Consider the following 20,654-nt stretch of genomic DNA (forward strand, 5'->3'; position numbering starts at 1 on the left):
AGAGGGTCACCAACAGTGCTAAATTAATTGTGGAAATATCAAATAGAGTAAAGCCTGAAAATAGGCCAAGGAGCTCTCATTCCTAGGAGGTGATTAATAGTCCTTCAGAGTGCTGATCCAGTAAGACACTGATTCACCAAGGGCGTGTGGAGTGTAGGTGAACTGGGAACAGTAGATTTGACCTTCAACAAATCCGTCAGGAAGAAACTCCTTACAGGAAATGAAAACATTTGGTTGATGTGGGGAAAAGAGCTGATGGCAGCTTCAGGAAGTGAGATTGGATAGAGAATGGTGTTCTTTTTTCTTGTTTTTGTTTGCTTTAAGGAAAATGATGAGGTCTGTAAGATGAGAGAAGGATCCATGGAAAGGGAGTAACTGAAAATAGTAAAAGAGGAGAAGTTGGAAGAGCCTGGTCCAGAGGCTGGAAGGAGAAGAATAAGGTCAAGGACAGATAGAGGGCTAAAGGGAAAGGGAAGATTTATTTTTCTGGAGCAGAAGTGATGGGAGAGGTCAGATAAAAATTAAGCCACAAAAAGTTTGGGAAATAAAAATTCATGTGGTTTAGACTGGCCGCCTACTTTTGTCGGTAACCTTCATCAGCCTAAGAGCTGGAGTGGAGAAGGGGATGGTGTGTCCTCCCCAGAGTCTGCAATTCGGGAGGCACAAGGAGTGGGAGGACAAGGAGGTGAGAAAATCAAGGGTGGCTGGTATTTCTCCCCTTAATGTCATTTCCTATAGCTGTTAGTGATGGACAGATTGGTCTTGAAACCCAACTGCCATTTTCTTCAAGTTTTTAGTAGTGAAATTGGATAATCCTCAGAATATTTTTCTTCCACAATCATAATGTGTCCTTAATTTTTTTTTTTTTTTTTTTTTTTTTTTTTTTTGCCTTGGCTCCAACACTGCTCCTCCCCAAACAGAACTGTCATTATGCCGCCTTGGCCTCGTTTTCTAGGAATTCCCTCGTCTGTCTCACAAAAGCCACAGAGAAACTTGTGCCATTTTGATAGAATGTTCATAAACTTGAAAGAGAAGTATATATTTTCCAGAGCTTATCCTCTCAGGTGACAACACTCAGGAAACATATGAAAGTCAACAGATAATAAATCTGGGTTTTAATGTTCCAGAAGGCAGTAATTCCTGAGACACTGTTCCTAATACCTTGACCATGCTTACCTCATTGGTCTTAATCAGGGATAAAGGATATTTTCTGGAATCAAATTAATTATTCCCTTTTAATAAAATATATTCTGACTATGGGGCAGTGTGGGATAGTAAGATTATACTGGGGGAAGATTATAGCAAGATATAGATAACATATAAAACATTACTTTTAAAAAAACTATAATAGGAGAAAGGCTCCTATAAATGCATTAAGACCTCATTTTTCTAGAAGTCATGCATCCAGATATTGGGAACACAGCCAAGAAAATGTAAGCCAAAATGTCTTTTCAGAGTCAGAATGGGTATTACAAAATCTGTGCTGTGAAATTCATGCACTTTGCTCATAAGAGTTTCTAGGATACTTACCCAGTCTCTCTGCTCTTTCTTAATTTAGAAATAGCTATAATAAACACAAGGATATGGTTTCTCAGGACATAAGGTATCAGGGCAGGAGTACACAGGTACCGAGAGAGCACAAACAACAATAAAAGAAAAGCCAGAAATCTTAAAACCTTACTAAAGAGCCTAGTAGTCTAGAATCTTTATCTAAAAATCAAGTGTCCCCATGCCTATTAGAAACCCCACAATGTGTGTGACACCACAGATCTCGTGGGTCTCTTCTGATTCTTAGGATTCTGTTATAATTCTCTATTTATAATATTGACCCTGAATCATTTTCCCCATGAACTATTTTTACAGGCTCAAACTGGTCCTCCTGCCTCTGGTCTAAAACCAGTCTTTATACACAGGTCTGATTTTTGTCCATTCACAATTTAGGATAAATTAAAGTACTTGATGAGATGAGGTCTGGCTGTCTTAGAAATTCGCATTTGTTTCACAGTGGTGCCGAGTCAGGAACATTTAGCAGTAATTCTATTCTCAAAACCTTGGTCATTTCTTAATTAATCTGCATTAGCAGAAACAAGCAGTGGTTGATACAATTGAAAACAGGAACTGGTCCTCAATTTTTTTTGTTTTCAATTTTGGAATACTTGATTAATTTTGCAGTGAATTTCTCTCTCCCCCCAAGTAGTTCCTTGGATTAATATTAAAATTAATTTGCATGCCCTGACTATTGTACAAGAAGAGCAATAAGTGGAAGCTTTAAAGCATCTCATAGGACAAAGAGACCAGATTAGAGTGGAAAAAGTGATTTGGGGAAGGATTAGCCATACATGATAATTGAGAGTACTCTGTCTACATTAGCAAGGAAAAAAATTGTGCTTGTATATCATCCGAACTGCTTATATAATCCCATGCCAGAGGAGGTTTGCTTGTGCATCAAATAAACTCCAGATACTTAGTGCATTCTGTTTTTGTGAGAAAATGTTTGATTTTTCTGCCATAAAAGTTCTCTTATATTGATTCAGAGAAGCCATAGAATAATTTGGTGTCTGGGTATAGTTGGGTGTTGTTATTGTGAACAACTTGAACATAAGCAGAGGTGTCATTTGAGGGTAGATAGCCTCCAAGTAAGTTTTATTCTGTCTAAATTCCCAGGAGTTGCTTTTAATGTTGTCAGGAGCATACATTAAGATATACATTTTTATAATGATAGATATTTGTTTAAAGTGCATTAATCATTGTGATACGTGATGTTTTTAAATTTATTGCTGTGAGCCATATCTGCAACTTGGGATAGCTCTCTAGGGAGATGAGTTTTTATGTGTGAGCACTAACGAAACTTGAAAGAAAATTCAAAGTATGGTTTCTATAGCAACTACAGCTTAGACACATTGCGAATTCACATACATTAATACATTTAAGTCAAACTCCCATAGACAAATATAGTGTGATGAATTTAGAGTTGCTGTGGGAGTTGGGGCTGAGCTTTCTCTTTTCCTTAGAGACGTCAGTGTTTCAGCCCTAAAATCAGGTTAATAGAAATGCTAGAAAAGAGGTTTCTAAAAGGAAAAACATAAGACGTATAATAGAACAAAGTATTTGAACATTCATAATTAAATTTCTAAAGGTAATTTTAAATAAATCCTGTTTTTCAAAAATGATACTGAATATTTGAATACTCTGAATTACCTTTGATTTTGGATTCTCCAAGTCTACTGATCTAGTCTAAAAATGTGATCATGTTTGTTCATTTATTTGTTTAGCAATGTATAAGCCTTTGTGGAGCACCTACAATCTAAATAAGCATCACTGCTCATCTTCATTTGGGAAAGCAAATTTGGCTTTACTTTTGTTGTGTTTTTAAGAGTGGCAGTGAAATATTGGTGGTTTTTATCATCACTAATCTTGACTTTGTGTCTCAGAATATTGTCTCTCACCAGGCATGGTAGAACACACCTGTTAATTCCAATAACTGGGGAGGCCAAGGCAGGAGGATTGCCAAGTTTGAAGCCAGCCTCAGCAACTTAGCAAGGCCTTAAGCAACTTAGTAAGATCCTGTCTCAAAATAAAACATAAAAAGGGCTGGAGATATGATTAAGTGCCCCTGGGTTCAATTCCTGGTACCAAAAAAAAAAAAAAAAAAGAATATGGTCTCTCTTGGTTAGTATACCACATACATTTGATTTTTTTTTCTTTTTTTTTTTTTTTGGTGGCACTGGGGATTGAACCCAGGGCCTTGTACATGCTAGGCAGGCACTTAACCAACTGAGCTATATCCCCAGTCTACCGCATGCATTTGAAAGGAATATGTGCTCTATAGTTGTTACATAGTGTTCTAGAAATAAAGATGGTTGATAGTGTTTATCAGTTGTCTAGTTCTAATAATGGCTGCAAAGATAATGTTAATTCTTCATCCATTGATTGATTGTGGAATTGCTATTTCTTCCATTCTCCCAATTTTGGGTTCCTGGTTTTTTTGTTTGTTTGTTTGTTTGTTTGTTTTGAGATTCTGTTACTAAGTACATACATATTTACAATTAAGTAATCCTATTGAATTGACCTTTTTGTTTCTTTGAATAGAATTTTTGTTTTAAAGTCTATTTAATCTGATAATAGAGCCACTCCAACTTTCTTATACTTACTGTTTACATGGTGTATTTTTCTCTGTGATAGACTAACTTTCCACCTATCTTGTCTTTAAATTATGTCTCTTGTAGGCAGCATATAAGTGGATCTTGTCTTTCTATTCATTGTGGTAATCTTTGCCTTTTAATTAAACTATTAAGGGCATTGATACTTAGTGTAATTATTGATTTGCTTGGATTCGTGTCTACCAAATTATCATTTGTTTTCTGTTCCCTCTGTGTTTCATTTTGCTTTTTCTCCTTTCCTGTTATCTTCTGGATTTTTAAATACTTAGAATTTTAATTTATCTAGTGCCTTTTTAACCGTACCTCTTTGCATTAAATTTTTGTGGTTGCTCTCAGAATTATATGTATTCATATTTTTTCACAGCATACTTAAAATTAATATTATACCCCTTACGTAAAATGTAGAAACTTTTCAAACCCCTTCCCCACTTTCCTTTGTTCTGTTTGTTGTATGTATTACACCTGTATGCTTTATAACCTCCACAAGACAATGTTATGACTTCTGCTTTACATTCACACTGTCCAGTACAGAGTTGCTTATGAGCACTTGAAATGTACTTATTCCTCATTGAGATGTCCTGTATATATAAAATTCATCCTGGATTCAGAAGACTAAAAACATAAAACATCTAATAATTATATATTGATTACATGTAGGAATTATATTGTAGATATATTGTGTATTTTTTAATATGTAAAAATTAATCTTTTTTAACTCTTTTATGTGACCACTAGAAAATTTTAAATTATGTGGTTCACACTTTTCTAGTAGGCGGTGCTGCTTTAAACAGTCATAAGTATTATAAAGAAAAGAGGAAAAAATAGTCTATTTTTCATATATTTGCCATTTCTCATTTCTTCATTTCTGAACATATGCAATCCCTACTGGTTTCAGTTCTCTTTAGACTGGAGAGCATTTAACATTTCTTATAGCACAGGTTCAGTGGTAACAAATTTGTTTTTAGATTTGCTTTTTCTATCAAGGTCTTAATTTTCCACTCATTCTTAAAGAATATCTCCACTAGATAAAGGATTTAAGCCAGTCATATTTTTTTCTTTTTCTTTAAGTACCTTAAAGATATTATTCTACCCTGGTTGCCTCCAATATAAGAAGTGCTTACTCATTCTAACCATCCTTCTCCTATGTGTAATAAATCATTTTTTCTGGATACAGTCAAATTTTTCTGTATTTTGTTTCAGAGTTCATTAAACTTCCTGAATCTATAATCTGTCTGGGGGAAATTTTCAGCATTATTTTTTCAAATATTTTCTTGTTCTCTTCTTTCCATCTTCTCTTCCTAGGACTTCATTTACCCATAAGTTAGATCTTTTGAAATTACACCACAGGTTTCTGAAGCAGTGTTGACTTTCTTCGACAGTCTTTGTTTTGTATTGTATCTTCAAGTTTATTCTTTCTCTCCCATGTCTTTCTAGTGTTAAGTACAATATTTCAGCTATTCTATTTGTCCGTCTTTAAATATCCTTTTTAAGGCTAGGAATGTAGCTTAGTGGTGGAGCACACCTGGCATGTTTCATGAAACTCTGGGTTCAAAAAAAGTTGGTCTTTAAATTTTCTTTTTTTTTTTTTTTCTTCCCTTCTCTACTGCGTTTACCTACCTTTTCATTTATTATGAGCATATTTTCTTTTCACTGACCAAGCATGCTTGTGGTCACTGCTTTAAAGTTCTTGTCTGCTAACTCCACCATCTTGGCCATGTCATGGTGGGCATCTGCTGATTGTCTTTTCCTTTGAGAATAAATCATGTTTTCCTGACTCTTCATATGTTGGATAATTTTCTGTTATGTCCTAGACAATGTGAATACTAATGCTGCAAAGGATGTTGATGTTTTTGATTTAACAAGGACTTAGCTCAGAGTCTAAGGGCAGGGGGCGGGGGGGGGGGGGGCAGTTATTCAAGAAGTTAAATGCCACTCAAGGGGTCCTAACTTTGACCTCCAACCTGTACCTTTGTGCCCGACTTCCTTGGTCTTATTTTTGCCTTTAACCACAGGTATTGTTCTCACCACAAAGTCATCATTTACTTTATGAAATGCATTTCCCCTGTTTGCTCTTTACTGGGATAGTTCATGACAGCATTTGACTTCCCAGAGCCTGGTAGGGTCCTTTCATGATCAGCCCATCAAGATGAGTCATTCCTGTACATTCTTATAGCTTCCCAACAAGGTACTTGCTTGGTACTGCTATCTCGTAGTCCCAGTCACCTAGCAACATACCCTCCTACTTACTACCTCTTATTGCCCTTCTCAGAGATAAAGCAATATCAGCTCCATACAAGGAAGAGATATGTTTCTTTCCAGCACCATAATTAACAAGGCATCTTTTTAAACAGATGTTACCCATCGTCATTGTTATGTAGAAGGATGTTTGTGTGTTTTCGCTCAACACCTACCCCACGTCAGCATTTGTGTCCCTTAGGCCTGCTCATATTAAGAAACTGTCCCATTGCTAATCTGCGTACCACTTAGTAACTGCTCCCTTAGCTACATCAAGACCTGGAGAAAATGTTAAGAATCACTTTAATGGCCCAAATAATTAAATTCTTAGAGGAAATCCCCTTCTCCCTGGAAGAAGGAGGATATGGTGGTTTTGTTTTTTCAGTTGCCTATCATTTGTACGATATGAGAGATACTGATAAGCATCGGGATACTCTCTTTGCAAAGAATAATTGAGCCTTCATTTCCCTACTGTCTTAATCTATTTGGGCCACTGTACAAAATACCATAAACCAGCAGATTCAGTGTCTGGTGAGGACTGTTTCTCACAGACATTCCTTATACCAGGCACCTTTTCATTGCATTCTCAGATGGTGAAAGAGGGGAACTCCCTAGGGCTACTTTATCAGGACACTAACTCCATTCCCAAGGCCTGCACCCCTAATTGCCTCTGAAAGACCCCACCTCTTGAAATTATCATATCAGAGATCTGACTTCAACCTGGGAATTTGGGGCAGCACAAGCATTCAGACCACAGCACCTACCTGCAATGGTGACAGAATCACAGCATAAAATGTGAACAGTGCACTCTCCTGCCACCATCCTGAATATCTGTGAGTTTGGTGTTTTGGGCACACAGAAGAGCAAAGAAGCAAGACTAATTCAGGATTTTCAAATAGGAATCTCCTGGGAAAGTCTTTGAAGGAGTCATGCATTTTTTCATTTCTATCCCAATTTGTTTGCCTACTGACACAGCATTTTTGGCAGATGCTACTAATTCAGTTTATAATTTTTAATTGTTTTGACTTTCTAGAGTCAAAGCATGTACATAGTTTTCTTTAAAACGAGAATTTTGAAGTCTAGAGATCAAAACCTATGAAGTGCTGTACTATTATTGTCTAACTCTTAAAATCTAAATCTAATACAAATAGAATTTTTCATGAAATTTAGGGGAAAGGAAAACATTTAAAATGTACAGGAAATCAGTAATACTAGCAAATATTGTTTGAGCACATCCTAAGTGCCACCTATTATTCTAAGCACTTGGGCGTATTAGCTCAGTTTAGCTTCACCACAATCCTAAAAGATACAATTATAATTCTCGTTTTACAGTCTAGAAAACTAAGGGCCAGAGAGGTTTCAGTGACTTGCCAAGATCACTTAGTAGAAGTAGGGGACTCAAAATTTGAAGCCTCACACTGACTCCAGAGCCCATATTTCTTAACCATTTGATTATTTTGCCTCTCAATTATCGCAGATACTCTTATCTCTTTCCCACACTGTATTGAAACACAGTAAATTTTCACAAACCAAATTCAAATTGCATGGTGCATAGAGGAAATGAAAGGCACTCGGTGTTACTGATCCTTGAAGCAACAGAACACACGCGGTGCTCCTGGGGTGGCATTTATCTTTTTTAAAATAATTTTTTTAAAGTTTGAAAACAGTCTCATTCATCCTCACAATAGGGTTTGGAAGGAGAAAGAGTTGCTGTATTTTATCTACATTTATAAATGAAGGAAACGCAAAGCTACTTGTTCCAGGTCTCTTATCAGCCCCAAAGCAGAAACGTGGATAAAGACCAGAATACTGAGCCCCAGATTAGTAGTATTACTAATCTCTGATTTCTTAATCCTTCAATTCAGATATGTCTCTGGACAAATGGTCCGAGGGATTTCAAAGGGAAGAATAAGCCCCTGAGACAAAATTGGCATTATTTCCTGATTTTCATGCAGTGCTCTACTGAGGGCCATTGTTGTCCCCACCCGCTGCACTGGGAAGCAACCATTCTAGTCCTTTTAAAGCAGCACTGGTCCTTTCATAACAGGCCTTGGGTCATTCTTACACAGCTATTCCCTGGATATGAAATGTTTGCTGATTCAGCAACTAAACCCATCTATACTAGATGGATCAACCTTCTTCTCTGTGGGTACAGTAAGTTGCCTTTTTGCTTTTCAGCCTGACAGGAAACCTTGTCAGTTCTCAAAAGAAAATGATACAGTATTCACTCAGCTTCCATAAGCAGATATCACAGATTGCCCAAGAACCTGTTTTTCTTTATTATTAATGCCTTTCCTTCTCACTTGGTATTTGGGATAGAATATAAAACAGTTCTAACCTGAAGAATTGTCTAGACTCCCTTTGAATTGGATGAACTGAACCATAATCCAGTTCTGCCTTGCTCCGTCATTGTTTCCCCATTGGCTGACACAGGCTGTCATGTGCTCTCTGTTGATTTAACTTGAATCACTGGCAGTGTTCATTTGAATTGAGCCACCATGTGGCTGTTTTTGAAGTCTCTCTAGCATCTCCATCATCTGAGAAGTACCTTGCACTTAGAAGGTATCACAGTACACTACACAGTAGCTCAGAAAATATTTCTTAACAAACAGGTCCAACTTCTTGGTTTTCCTTGCCCATTTTTGTGAAAGCTTTACCTGAGTCTCATTCATTCAGTCTCCCAACAAATGTTTGTTCACACTCTACAAGGGATTCTGGAATACGGTGATTCTGACAAGAACCCCTGTTTTCAAGGAAGTTACAGCCTAGTGGGGACACCTGACTATGACAATAAAGTGAATGGTGTTCTCAGGGAGTGTAGGAATGCCACCTGAGCTGGTCTGGCATGATCTCTAAAGGTTTCTGGGAACAGTGAAGTTCAGCTAAGACTTAAGGAATGAACAGAAGTTAGCCAGATAAAGGGCATGCTGACGAGTGTTCCAGACAGAAAAAACAATGTGGAACTTGAGAGAATGTGCTCTGTTCATTGGAGTACATGTTGTTCTGCATGGATGTTTTGAGATACAAGGCTGCAGAGTTGAGCAAGACCCTTGTTATTACCTTAAAGGGAACAGAGAAGCACAGACTTAGCAGCATAAAATAACATACATGTGTTCTCAGACTCAAGTCCAGGCACCACTCAGCTGGGTTGTCTGCATTAGGGTCTCACCAGGCTGCAATCCCAAGTGTCCACTGGGGCTGTGGACTCATCAGACGCTCCATTAGAGTAAGATTCATTTCCAGACTCCCAAATAGTTGGCAGTTTCCTTGCAGCCGTAGGACCAAGGCTTTGGTTTCTTGCTGAAAGCTACTCTCAGTTCCCAGAGACTACTCCCACCTCCTTGCATGTGGGCCTTCCAACAAAGTGCTTACCTTATGGCAGCTGCTGCTTCAAGGCTTGTGGGGAAAGTCTTACCAGCATGTTTGCCAGCAGACACAGGCCTACATACAGTAACATTACTGGTGTGAGTGGCTTTCTGTCACCTCTGTTGTGTAGAGGCTAGTCACAGGTTCCCACACACGCACTCAAGGAGAGAGTACCATACAAATATGTTAACACCAGGAAGCAGAGGTCATTGGAATGGGGCGGGGGGTGTCACGTTAGGGTCTCTTGGTCATCAAGGTTTATAGAGTTTACAATGGGGACTATTAAGGGTCTTTGAAGACTTTAAGCAGGAATTTGCTCCACCTTACAGAGAACGCATTAGGAGGGGTACACTTACAACTCAGAAGACTAGCTAGCCACCCCGGAAAGAATGGTGGCCCAAATAAAGGTGGTAGCCAGGTGGATTATGAGAATGTGATTGACACAGCTTGATGATTAATGTATACGGGAAGTAGAGGAAAGGAGGAAACCAGGGACAAATGACACACACATGCCTGGCTTGGCCATTGGTTAAGGAAGCAGAGAACCCAGGAGGAAGAGCCATCAATAGAGGGGAGGATGACTCCAGTGGACTCTGCTCCTGTCTCTCCTCCAGCTCTGATCTGCTGTGTGGGCTCAGACCGTGACTCCCTGCTGGGCCGTCTGGATAAGATAGTGCTACTAGAGCACAACAGCTTGCCACCCTCGGAAAAGGGGCAATGTGTCACAAGAACTCCGACTGAAAATTAAAGGACTGCAAGTCACACAGTAATTAAGTACTTAGGCCCCCTCTAGATAGCCATCTTAGTTGGTAAGCTTCTTGCTCACCTGAGTGCTGCATGCCAGAGGTAGGTGGCCCCACGGTGGCATCCTCATGGCAATGCCTGTGTGTCTTTGTTCTCCATGGTCTGCCTCAGTCTGCTGGGCCGTGAGTCCACAATAAACAGACAAGGGGCTACTGCTGTCAGTTATCGTTGGGATTTGAGCCTGTGGGTTTTATTGGAGTAAAGGGATCTTCACCATTTCTGTTGCTGAAAACAATTAAAAAGAAGATTTTAAACTAAGGCAGTCATTGGATTTGGAATGTAATATGTTTCAAATCTACTTATTTTTCTACCAAAGTGCACAAGAGGCATGATAAACCAGTAGTTCATTGAAAAAGAAATATACCAGATTGAAATAAGTATTTAAAAGTCAGAATTTTAAAGACTCAAGCCATTCTAAAATGTGCTTTCCTGCATTTTTCCCCCCTTATGAAAAATTCTCTCAAACCAGTGTGAGTCAAGTAGAGCCTGGAAAATACTGGAGAATCACATGATGGCTAAAAATAAGCACATCATCCCCAGCAGGGACAGTAAGCAGGGCAGAAGTAACTCGGTATGTGAGTGTTTCCACTTGCTGCCCATCGTAGGGACTGGTCAGCCTAGAGGGTCCTGAGAGGCCCAAGAGCTCTGTTGGCTCTGCAACGGCAGCTACACCCTCTGGCGACCCCTGGCCTGCAGCATGCCCTGCTGCTGGGCTCTCCTAGGGCAGGCCCTTTTATTGTGCTGTGTGATGACCCCTGAGTGCTGGCTGGGAGGGACACAGGCTGACTCATAGCTCTTAGCCCTGCCTGTTTTTATTCAGCCCTCCCCTTGGAATCAATAGCAAATGCTATTGATGGCAGAAAATGTCTTCTTTGTTTTTTCCGTTAACATTGCAATACATAGGTTATGTAAAATTGATGGGCATTTGGCGGCTGATCTGTAGGGTATACAGTAGGGTTTTTTAAAATTATCACAACTTTACCAAAAACAAAATTCATCCTGTGCAGACCCAGAGACCTGACAGCAGCAGCCTCCTGACTGACCTTTCTGCCCTCTCAGTCTGTTCTCCACAACAAGCAGAGTGAGCCTTTTCAAACCAGCTCAGGGCTTGTCACTCTGCTCAGGGTCCTACACTGGCATCTGACAGTAGCCTGTGAGGTCCAGTGTGACCTGGCCCTGCAGCCAGGTGTATCTCTGCCTGCATGCTGTGTGGCCTCTCTGCTCCATCCACCTGGCCTGGCTTCTGAACAGGTGAGGCAGAATCCTTGTACTACCTTTAGGTCTTACCTGGACCAGTGCACCTGGCCATCAGTTGGCCACCTTCCTCACCTCCCTCAATTCTTGGTTCAGATCTGACTTCCTCATCATGGCCTTGAAGACCTAAAGATTACTCTTGCCTCTGTCATGTCCCTTGTAGGGATCCTGGAGTTGTTATGGGTTGTTGGCCTCTGTGACCAGTGAGACTTTGGAGCCAGGGTAATCCCCCGTCTGTCTGGTGGCTCTCACTTCTTGCTGGGCTGCTAAAGCACTTCCACCCAGAGAAGCACAGGCTGGAGCTGGGTGCTCCTGACTTCTCTCACCTGATTGTGGCTTATGGAAGCCCCTCAGGTCTGAGTGAGTGGTTGAAACTGGAGATCAAAGTCCTATATAAAATCTCCCATCCCGACTCTTACCCTACCCTGCTCCATTTTCTTCTTTCCCCTTTCCCAAAGCACTGCTTTTCTCGTTTACTCTTCATTTACTAATTTATTGTTATTTATTGTCTCCACCCCCCTTTAGAACATGAATTCCACATGGACAGGCATCTTTTGTACTTCCTTCATTATTTTATCCCCAGTGCCTGTTAACTTGCCTAGTATATTATCGGGGTTTGATCAATATTTGTCTCATGAATGAATGAACAAATGAACAGAGGCAATTTGTAAAGGAGCACAGAGACTTGAGCTCGAGCCCACTGATTTTTAGTACAAAGAAGGCATGGAGTAGGGGATCCTAAGTCCTGGAGCCCCTGATGGGTTATGGGCTGGCTTATCAGTTTTTATAGTTCTTCTGTTTTTGCTTTTGTTTTTATTTTTTTTAATAAACTTAAGTCTTATTTCCTTATTAGCAGTTTTATTTTTATTTTGCTAGTGTCTAGAAATGGAAAGCCAGTGTACTTTTGCATCCTTGGGTGAATCAGGTCTCTTGCTAAGTGACAATAGTGAAATGGGCTAACATTTATTGAGTACTTACTATGTGCCAGGTTTTTGTATAAGACTTTTCCAAGTTTGGGGAGCAGACACTACAGGGTGGCAGCAAAAGTCAGCCCACTCATCAAACAACAGAGTCAGGATTCCTGTGAAGGCCTCAGTGCAGAGCCGTACTCTTACCCACTCTACTGCCTTCCTAGAGGTGTGTTGAAGGATACCCAGTCCCATGCCAGTTCTTCATCCCCACACAATTAACATGGTTCATGTTTCTTGCTTGCTATGTGGAGCCAGCCCAAGCTGCCCAGATAGCAGCTGCCCACTTTTATAAGATTACACTTAAGTAGTAAAAAAGAATAGCCAAACTTTGCCACTGGCTGCATTGGTAAGGACAAAGCCATAGGGCTATGAACTGCTAATTTCAAAATAAAAGAAATTCCCTCTTAATGATCTTCTGAACCAGGATCCTGGAACCTTGTTAAAGTTCTTTGGGGACAAAAGTGGCCCTGCATAGAGGTTTGTTATTGTTGTTTTCCCTTGCCTTCCGAGCAGATCATTGAGTGTTCAAAGTGAAGGTCTGGAGCGTTTTTTAAGGAAAGGCTCAAGTCTTTATTACGTCAATTTGCGGTAATGAGAATTGTGTAGGAGCTGTCAGTCATATTGCAATCTAGTGACTTTGATGTCAGTCACTGAGTAAGTTCCCATAAGAAGAGAACTTATGAGAACTCTCCCTTCTCATCAGTCTGGCCCAAACACTTTTCCCCAGTTTCAGTTCTGTGGGGTCTAAATGAGTGAGAAGCGGGTGGGGGTGGAGTTGGGGAGAGGGATAGTCTCTCAAAGTAGAGAAGTTGAGAACGACCAGAGGAGCAGTGGCTTCCTGCGAATGTGTGCAAGCACACGTGCTCATGTTTTTAATATCTCTGTGGTTCTTGTCAACACTATTAATGTCATATTTTTAGCTCTTCTGTTTATGATTTTGGCAAAAGGAACATAGCAAATTATGTGAGAAGAATTTCTAAATTCTAGCAGAGCTTTGACCATGAAGGTCAAAGCCAAGTACAGTGCTTTTATTTGCTTCACCCTTCTGAATCCATTGAGCCTCATCGGCCCAAAATGTAGCATTTTCCATAAACACGAAGCAAACTACTAATTATTGACATTAGACCCAGCAATACTCGGGCTTCACTAAAGCAGTGAATCAGACCGCTCACTCTGTTGTTTTTTTACAACTATGGTTAAAATGTCTTAGAATCATATTTATGCACCAAATCCTAAAGGCATTAATTAAGACACAACTGCTCAGAGACTGGCATTGTAAATCATGTCCATATCCAGTGGGTAAATTCAGAGAATTACAGGGACTTGTACAGAATTTATGTCTGTTTTCCTCTGCTTCTGAAACTCCTTCTTATTTTAAAAGGGAAGATTAGGGAGGGATAGAAAAGCTTCAGGGCAAAACAATTGCTTGTAAAACAGAGCTACCACTAATTATGTTTTCAGGACATCATCAAATGCAGCTTGAAACAAAAATTGAAATGTTTGATAGCTGCAAGAAAAAAAATCTAAATCTGCATTTTATCTAGAATAGCTGTACTCTAAAAGCCATTATATAAATGGTTTCTGCATAAGCACCATTGAGTTGAGCAAAGAGGCATGGGAAGGCACAAAAAGAAGCAGGATCCCTGGCAAAGCAGGGCATTCTGGGAAGCAAGAATGCAGCTATTGAGGACTTGGTCTTTAAAGCCAGACTTGGACGCTATACTGGACATTATTCGGTCACTTTGCGATACTGGAATATAGACACTGGCTTATTATAAAAGCATGATATCAGTGTTAAATTTATTGACATTGATATGATAATAATAGTGGCCTGGGTAAGTGGGAAAAGAATACCTGGCCCCAGGAAGTAGGTGTACTTGAGAGTGTGGTTATTTGAAAAGAGATAGCAAGACCTATAAAGCGAATAAAAACAGTTGTGAACTATCTGAAGGGTATGCCCTACTTCAGGCTATTGTCTATTGTAATTTACTCTAAAAATAAAAAATGAAATCATTGAATATAAGAAGGCTAAAATATTTCATTTTAATTTTTTTACAGTTAACAATTTCTTATTGTGTGCTAATTATGTGACAATTGGAGAGGTAAATTATTCCACGACACATTGTAGCGTATGATGTTTGAAGGGCTTACTTTACATTCCTCTGAGGATGAACTTTTGGTTTAACCCTGAATTCTGTTTGTTTTTTAAAAAAAAACCTCTGAAAAAAAATTTTTTCCTGTTTATTCAGAAAACAACTAGTGCCATATCCTCATTTATCATTTATTTCCCTCTATTAGTTTGTTTCCAACTTAATCAGAATTTCTAAACCCCCCTAATTTTAAATATCAAATACTCATTACTTAATTGAAGTTATTAAATTTTTTTTTAAGTTGTCTTCTCTGCCCTTCCTTTCTGTGTTCACCAGCACTGTCGCCGTGCAGGACTCTGAAGGCTGTTCCTCCATCTCTGCGTGTACAGGTGGTGGAGCAGGGGAATGCCCAGGCAGACTTAATGCCCTCCTTCTCATCTTGGGGCATCTGTAAGGGGCTTCCACGTGGGCCAGTGTGACAGACCTGAGGCCCTGCACCCCAGCTGACCTGTGAGATCCGAGAAGCACAGATGACCTGTTAAGGCCTAGGCTGTGGAACTGCAGCCGCTTGGAGAGTCAGACCCACACAAGTACATTAAGTCGGGCTCTGTCTGTAGCAGGGATTGCTTCCTGTGAGGCTGCGTGGCAGGAGCAGCACTAGCGACAGCAACTCCAGCAGCCCCGGCCTCTGCTCTGACCCATGTAGAGTGTGTTGCCCCTGGCACTGTCTCTCCCAGCCAGCTTCCTCCACTTACTGATCCATGGCCATGCCTGGAGGTTGGCCTGCCATGGCCCCTTCTCCCTCTTTCCAAACAGTTCAGTTTTTTTTTTTGGTTTTTTTTTTTTTTTTTTTCAAGCTGCATTTGATTTTTTTCAAGCCTTATTTTACAAGCAATCTGCTTCTGTTTCTTCCATGTTTTTAAGGCAGAGTACAAGAACATGAGTGTGTCTGATGAACCAAGCTTGGTCATGGCAAGCAGCCACACCAGAGTCACTGACGTGCTTATAAAGGACTACCCAGAGTGGGGAACGTGTCACATGCTTGAGGGAAGCTCCTTTCTTCCACAGGGCTGTTTTGCTCAGAAGAGGCCATGATTGCATGATGGCAGAGTTGGGGTCAGTCCAGCAAAAACCACTTGCCTCCTCCCTCCTAGGGTACTAGCCCACTCCCCTCACCCCTGTCTTCCTGATTCCTGTGTGAAGGGCCTGAGTAATAACACAAGGTGATCTTGAAAGGAAAGCAAGGAAGGGATCTCTTTGTCAGAGGCCGACATCTCTGGTTTGGTTTTCTTTGTGTATTTCTGGCTCTTCAGTGACTCTGACATCAGCATCAGCTCCTCCAGCTCTGCCCTGTGTCTTTTAGCAGGAGTGGTACCTCTGCTAGGAGTCAGTTAGCGAATTCTAAAACCTTTATAGAATATGCCTGGTCAGACACTGGCCATGGGGCTGTGGAGTGGACAACAAAACAACTCCTGCATCGTGGAGCTATGCCCAGTGGCAGAAGTGAGCATCAGAGAACAATTGTACCATTGTGGTTGGTGTGGCCTCCGAGGACAGTGTTCTGGGCACTGTGGCAGCCCAGAGGAAGTGGGTAGTGGATCTAATCACTCAAAGTAGATGGGGAGGGGGCAGAAGGCAGGGCCTTTCAGGCAGAGGGAACACAGCCTGGGTCACCCTGGACCATCCTGATGTCAGAACTGCCTTGTTCCCAAGAGGGTTGACTTCAGGTGCCATGCCTGGGAATTCTTTTGAGCCTGTATCATGAGCTTCTGGAGAGCAAAGGCTACATCTTAGTCATTTTAGAGATGTTCAGAACATGGCCTTTGATGGGCACTCAATAAATATATATTTATTAAAAAGGGAGTGTTGGTCATAGATGATGTTGGTGGTAATTGCTCTTAGACTGCTTTTATATTAAAGTGTGGTATATTGCTTATAAGAAGGAACCCGATTTTGCAGAAATGCCCTAACCTACTGCTAGTCTGGTGGCTAGCCTCTGAGAGGGCCTCTGGCCCCATCAGGCTGTCCTGCTTCCCCTGCCTGCCCCTACACATTGTTTGCTCTACCCAGTTGATTGGAGAACCTACACAGTGGGACACAGAGGCAACGTCCCAAGAATGTTCTGTGTGGGCTTCTACAGAGATGAGGGGTCCTTGCAGCTGTTGCAACTGTGTGCCAGTCACAAAGAAGCAAACCACAGCTCTCTAGGATCCTTGGGACACCCTTATGTACAGGTGAGGTTTCCAGGTCCCTGTGGATTTACCCTTTGAATACTTAGACTTCCTTAAGTCATTCCCAATTTAATATTTTTATTTTAAAGTGTATTGGGCTTTTCCCTGAATTTTTAAAGATTCTTTATTTCCTCCTTTGTAACAGAGAGAGGGTATTTAAAAGCTATAATACTGCAGTGCTTCTCAAGGTTGTTTATGACTTACATCTGTAACTAATGACTCCAGGCACCTGAAGACACACAAATATAAATTTTACAGTCTTCCTGTTGGCTACTTTGTAATTAGGGTATTGGTTGAAACTTGTAACTGCTGTTGCATACCTGCCTTTATAACCTCTTGCCTCTTTCTAATCTGTTAGAAAATAGAAAAATTGGAAACTATGAAGTTGGAAATAAACTGTAAAATTGAAAACCGCATAACCATGTTTTATTTGCTCATTCATGTATTTATTTAGACATTTGTTCCTTCACCAAAAGTGTGTTCAGCCAAGCATTGTGTGATGCACTGGGGTTGCAAAGATGAATAAAACATGTTCTTTGCCCTTCAAGAACCTTCCATAAGGGAAGGGTGTGGAGGACTGTGGTGGCAAATGGGGCAGGAGAGCACACAGGAGAGACACCTACCCAGCAGAGTGGTGGAACCAGAGCTGCCCTCTCCCTGGGACCATGTTCAGAATAAAAGGGAAGGGGGTTGGGTCCCCAGAAATGGTTCAGAAGTTCTTAACCCATGAACACATCAGCTTCTCTGAATGTACCTTGTACTTACATTTTGACCACAGAAGTCATTCCCTCATCTGTGCCATGTTCCAGACTGAGCCCACTATGAGCTGAGCACCAGCCAGTCAAGGTCTTCCCTGATGTCTGTGTTCTTTAAAAAAAAAAAAAAAAAAAAAAAAAAAATCATTTCATTAGTGATATTCGGTGGATCACTTGGATAAAGTACTGACCCCCAGAACTTCCCACTGCAAAGGGCACTTTCCCCCTTTGAAGTAAATATTTTAGAGGGTAATACCTTGATATGTGGGAATGTCTTGTTGCCTAAAAATCTCTCATCTGATATTTTAGTGTTCATTGACGAACCTTTTGGAGTTAGCTATGGATGTTGTGCAAATGTGATTCTAGTTCTAACGTTTTTTTCTACATTTACTGACTATGTTCTGTAAAGATTGTTTTCTTTCTCTCCCTTCCTTCCTTCTCCCTCCCATTATGAACTGAGAAGTTATTAACATATCTAATGTAGTATAATGAGTTCCAGCCATTATTCTTCAAACTGCCACTGTATGGCCGGATGGGACTCCTTCAGGTTGGTCCCTGGGTCCCTGTGACAGTAATCCTTGATCACATCCTTGTTCTTTGATACAAGTTGTCCTACACTCACCTTGTACATTTCCTGCCTCGCCCCTGAATTAGCCATTTCTCAAGAAGCCCTTTTGTTGCAGAATAATATTTAAAAATTAAGATTTAGGCATCAGGGGTATTCACTAGTGACTGAAGCTAGAGAAAATAATGTTTATAGCTATGTTTCTTCTTTTTTGATGTTTCTTCCAAAATATTGGTCTGTTGTAGGTCTTTCATCAGAAACTCAGGATAATAATTTGAAATTATCTAAAAACCTTTTCTCTTTGAAAACTTAGAGTTCTTTTGTAGCTATTACTCTTATCTGTGGAGGGAGGAGGACCTACTATATGTACCTCTTGTTATTTGGGAAAGAAACTGTTCTCATAAAAGTTCAATAAGTTACCCAAAACAATGACACTGTAGTTTCATTGTGTGTACTTTTAAGCATTTATGTGGCCCTTTTGTATGGGAAGGGATCACTGCATTCCTTTGGCTTTTTAGTACACTTTTTTTATATTTAAAACAAGTTATCTAAAAATCACGTTTAATATTGTCAATGCTTATAATTTGCTCTGATTGCTTTCAGGTGCGGCTAAATCAAGTCCAGCATCCAAACCTGGATCCACACCTTCTCGCCCCTCCTCTGCCAAAAGGGCTTCATCCAGTGGCTCAGCATCCAAATCTGATAAAGATTTAGAAACACAGGTCATACAGCTTAATGAGCAGGTAACTCCTATCTCTGGGTCCAGTGACATGTATAAGGGGCAGGGAGGCAGATCCCTACAGGCCTAAGGCTAGGAAGGAATGGTGAGGCAGAAGTCAGTGATGTCAAGCAAGTAAGAATAAAAGGAATTGCTTAGAAAGGTAAAATTAGTAGCCTGTGATGAATAACAGATGTTAGTCATAAATTTCAAAGCTATACATCAAGAAGGGACAGATGACTCAGCCTTGCTTCTCCTCCCCTATACCTCAGTGGCCATCCAGAGCTCCAGAATGGATCATTCTAGTTTAGGCATGGCCTACCTTGCCCATTTATGGGCAGTCTAGAGAGTGTTAAAGGCTGCTTTAGTGTTGGGCTGTCTCCCTCTCACCTCTTCCCTCTGTTCATCCATCCTTCCTTCCTTCCTTTCAGCAACTATTCATTGAGCCTTTTTTTATGTGACAGATACTATCCTTAATTTAATGGTAGCAAGATTAGGTCCATTTCTTTTCTTAAAACATAGCAATTGCACACAGTAATTTATTATTGAAGCAAAACAAAAAAACCCACACTTGGAAATAGGGTGTAGCTTCATGGTAGAGCACTTGCCTGGCATGCCTGAGGCCCTGGGGTTGACCCCCTGCACCACAAAAACAAACAAAACAAGTCTTTCCACAGTGGCAGGTGCTGGATGCTCCAGAAACACTGAACCCAAACCTTGGGGACTCTGAAAGGCTATAGCTGTATTTTAAGAACTTTTCTTCCTAGCCAACAGCTCTTCAGAAATACAATAAATTTAGTTCTACTGACTGAAATTTCCAATGTTAAAAACTTAAGTATGCTTTCTAATTAGTACTAACCAACTTTGCCTTAGATCATATATAGTTTAAAGGCAGTAAAACTACAGGGAGCGAAGGACCCCCTGGAGAAGCCAGGGGCCTTGGCAGCTTTCTTCCTGGCCCCTCTGCCATGGCACGAGGAACCTTGACTCCAGATCCTCAGGCTGTTCCCAGAGGTGTACTGAACCAGTTTCCAGTGATTAATCTTTTTCTTGATGAGCCAGCAAGAGTCTGGAAACTGCTTTTGAGGTAATTGTATATTTGCAATCAAGATTCAGCTTGAAAAGCAGGCAGTTGCTTAACTAGAGTGCTTCTGTACAGACCCAGTCACTTCAAGGAAAAACTGTCAGTCATTTAGGGGGTAGGACTTGGGTCTAAAAACTGTGGAATGTTCTAGACATTTGCTTATTCTCAGTTTGAGCCCCAGGACAGTTTCCAGTGGTAACTTCTTAGGTAAAAGGCAGTAAGGTCAGCAGTGATGAGCCTCAGGCCACACACAAGCTTATCAGCATCAACCTCGGGTGAATCAGGCTTGGGTACTTTGGATTTATAACTCTTTTCTCCTAAAGAACACAAATTCTTTTGCTATGTCATCTTGTGTTCTTGACTCCTCTCCTCCCCTGCCTTCTCTCCACATCCCACACCTAGGCTTCCAACCCTCGAGACC

At 40.6% G+C, this 20,654-nt stretch overlaps 1 protein-coding gene across 5 annotated transcripts in view; it reads left to right on the plus strand.

Moving 5' to 3' along the window:
* The window catches only part of MAPRE2 (microtubule associated protein RP/EB family member 2), a 144,029-nt gene that overhangs the window by 110,641 nt on the left and 12,734 nt on the right, over positions 1-20,654 (plus strand). For all 5 annotated transcript variants that reach the window (XM_079108589.1, XM_079108588.1, XM_079108587.1 and 2 more), the window contains one exon: positions 19,035-19,174. In XM_079108589.1, coding sequence (XP_078964715.1) covers positions 19,035-19,174 — 140 coding nt within the window. The remainder of the gene's footprint in view (positions 1-19,034; positions 19,175-20,654) is intronic.

Source organism: Sciurus vulgaris (genome assembly GCF_902686455.1).
Source record: "Sciurus vulgaris genome assembly, chromosome: 13".
Classification (NCBI taxonomy): domain Eukaryota; kingdom Metazoa; phylum Chordata; class Mammalia; order Rodentia; family Sciuridae; genus Sciurus; species Sciurus vulgaris.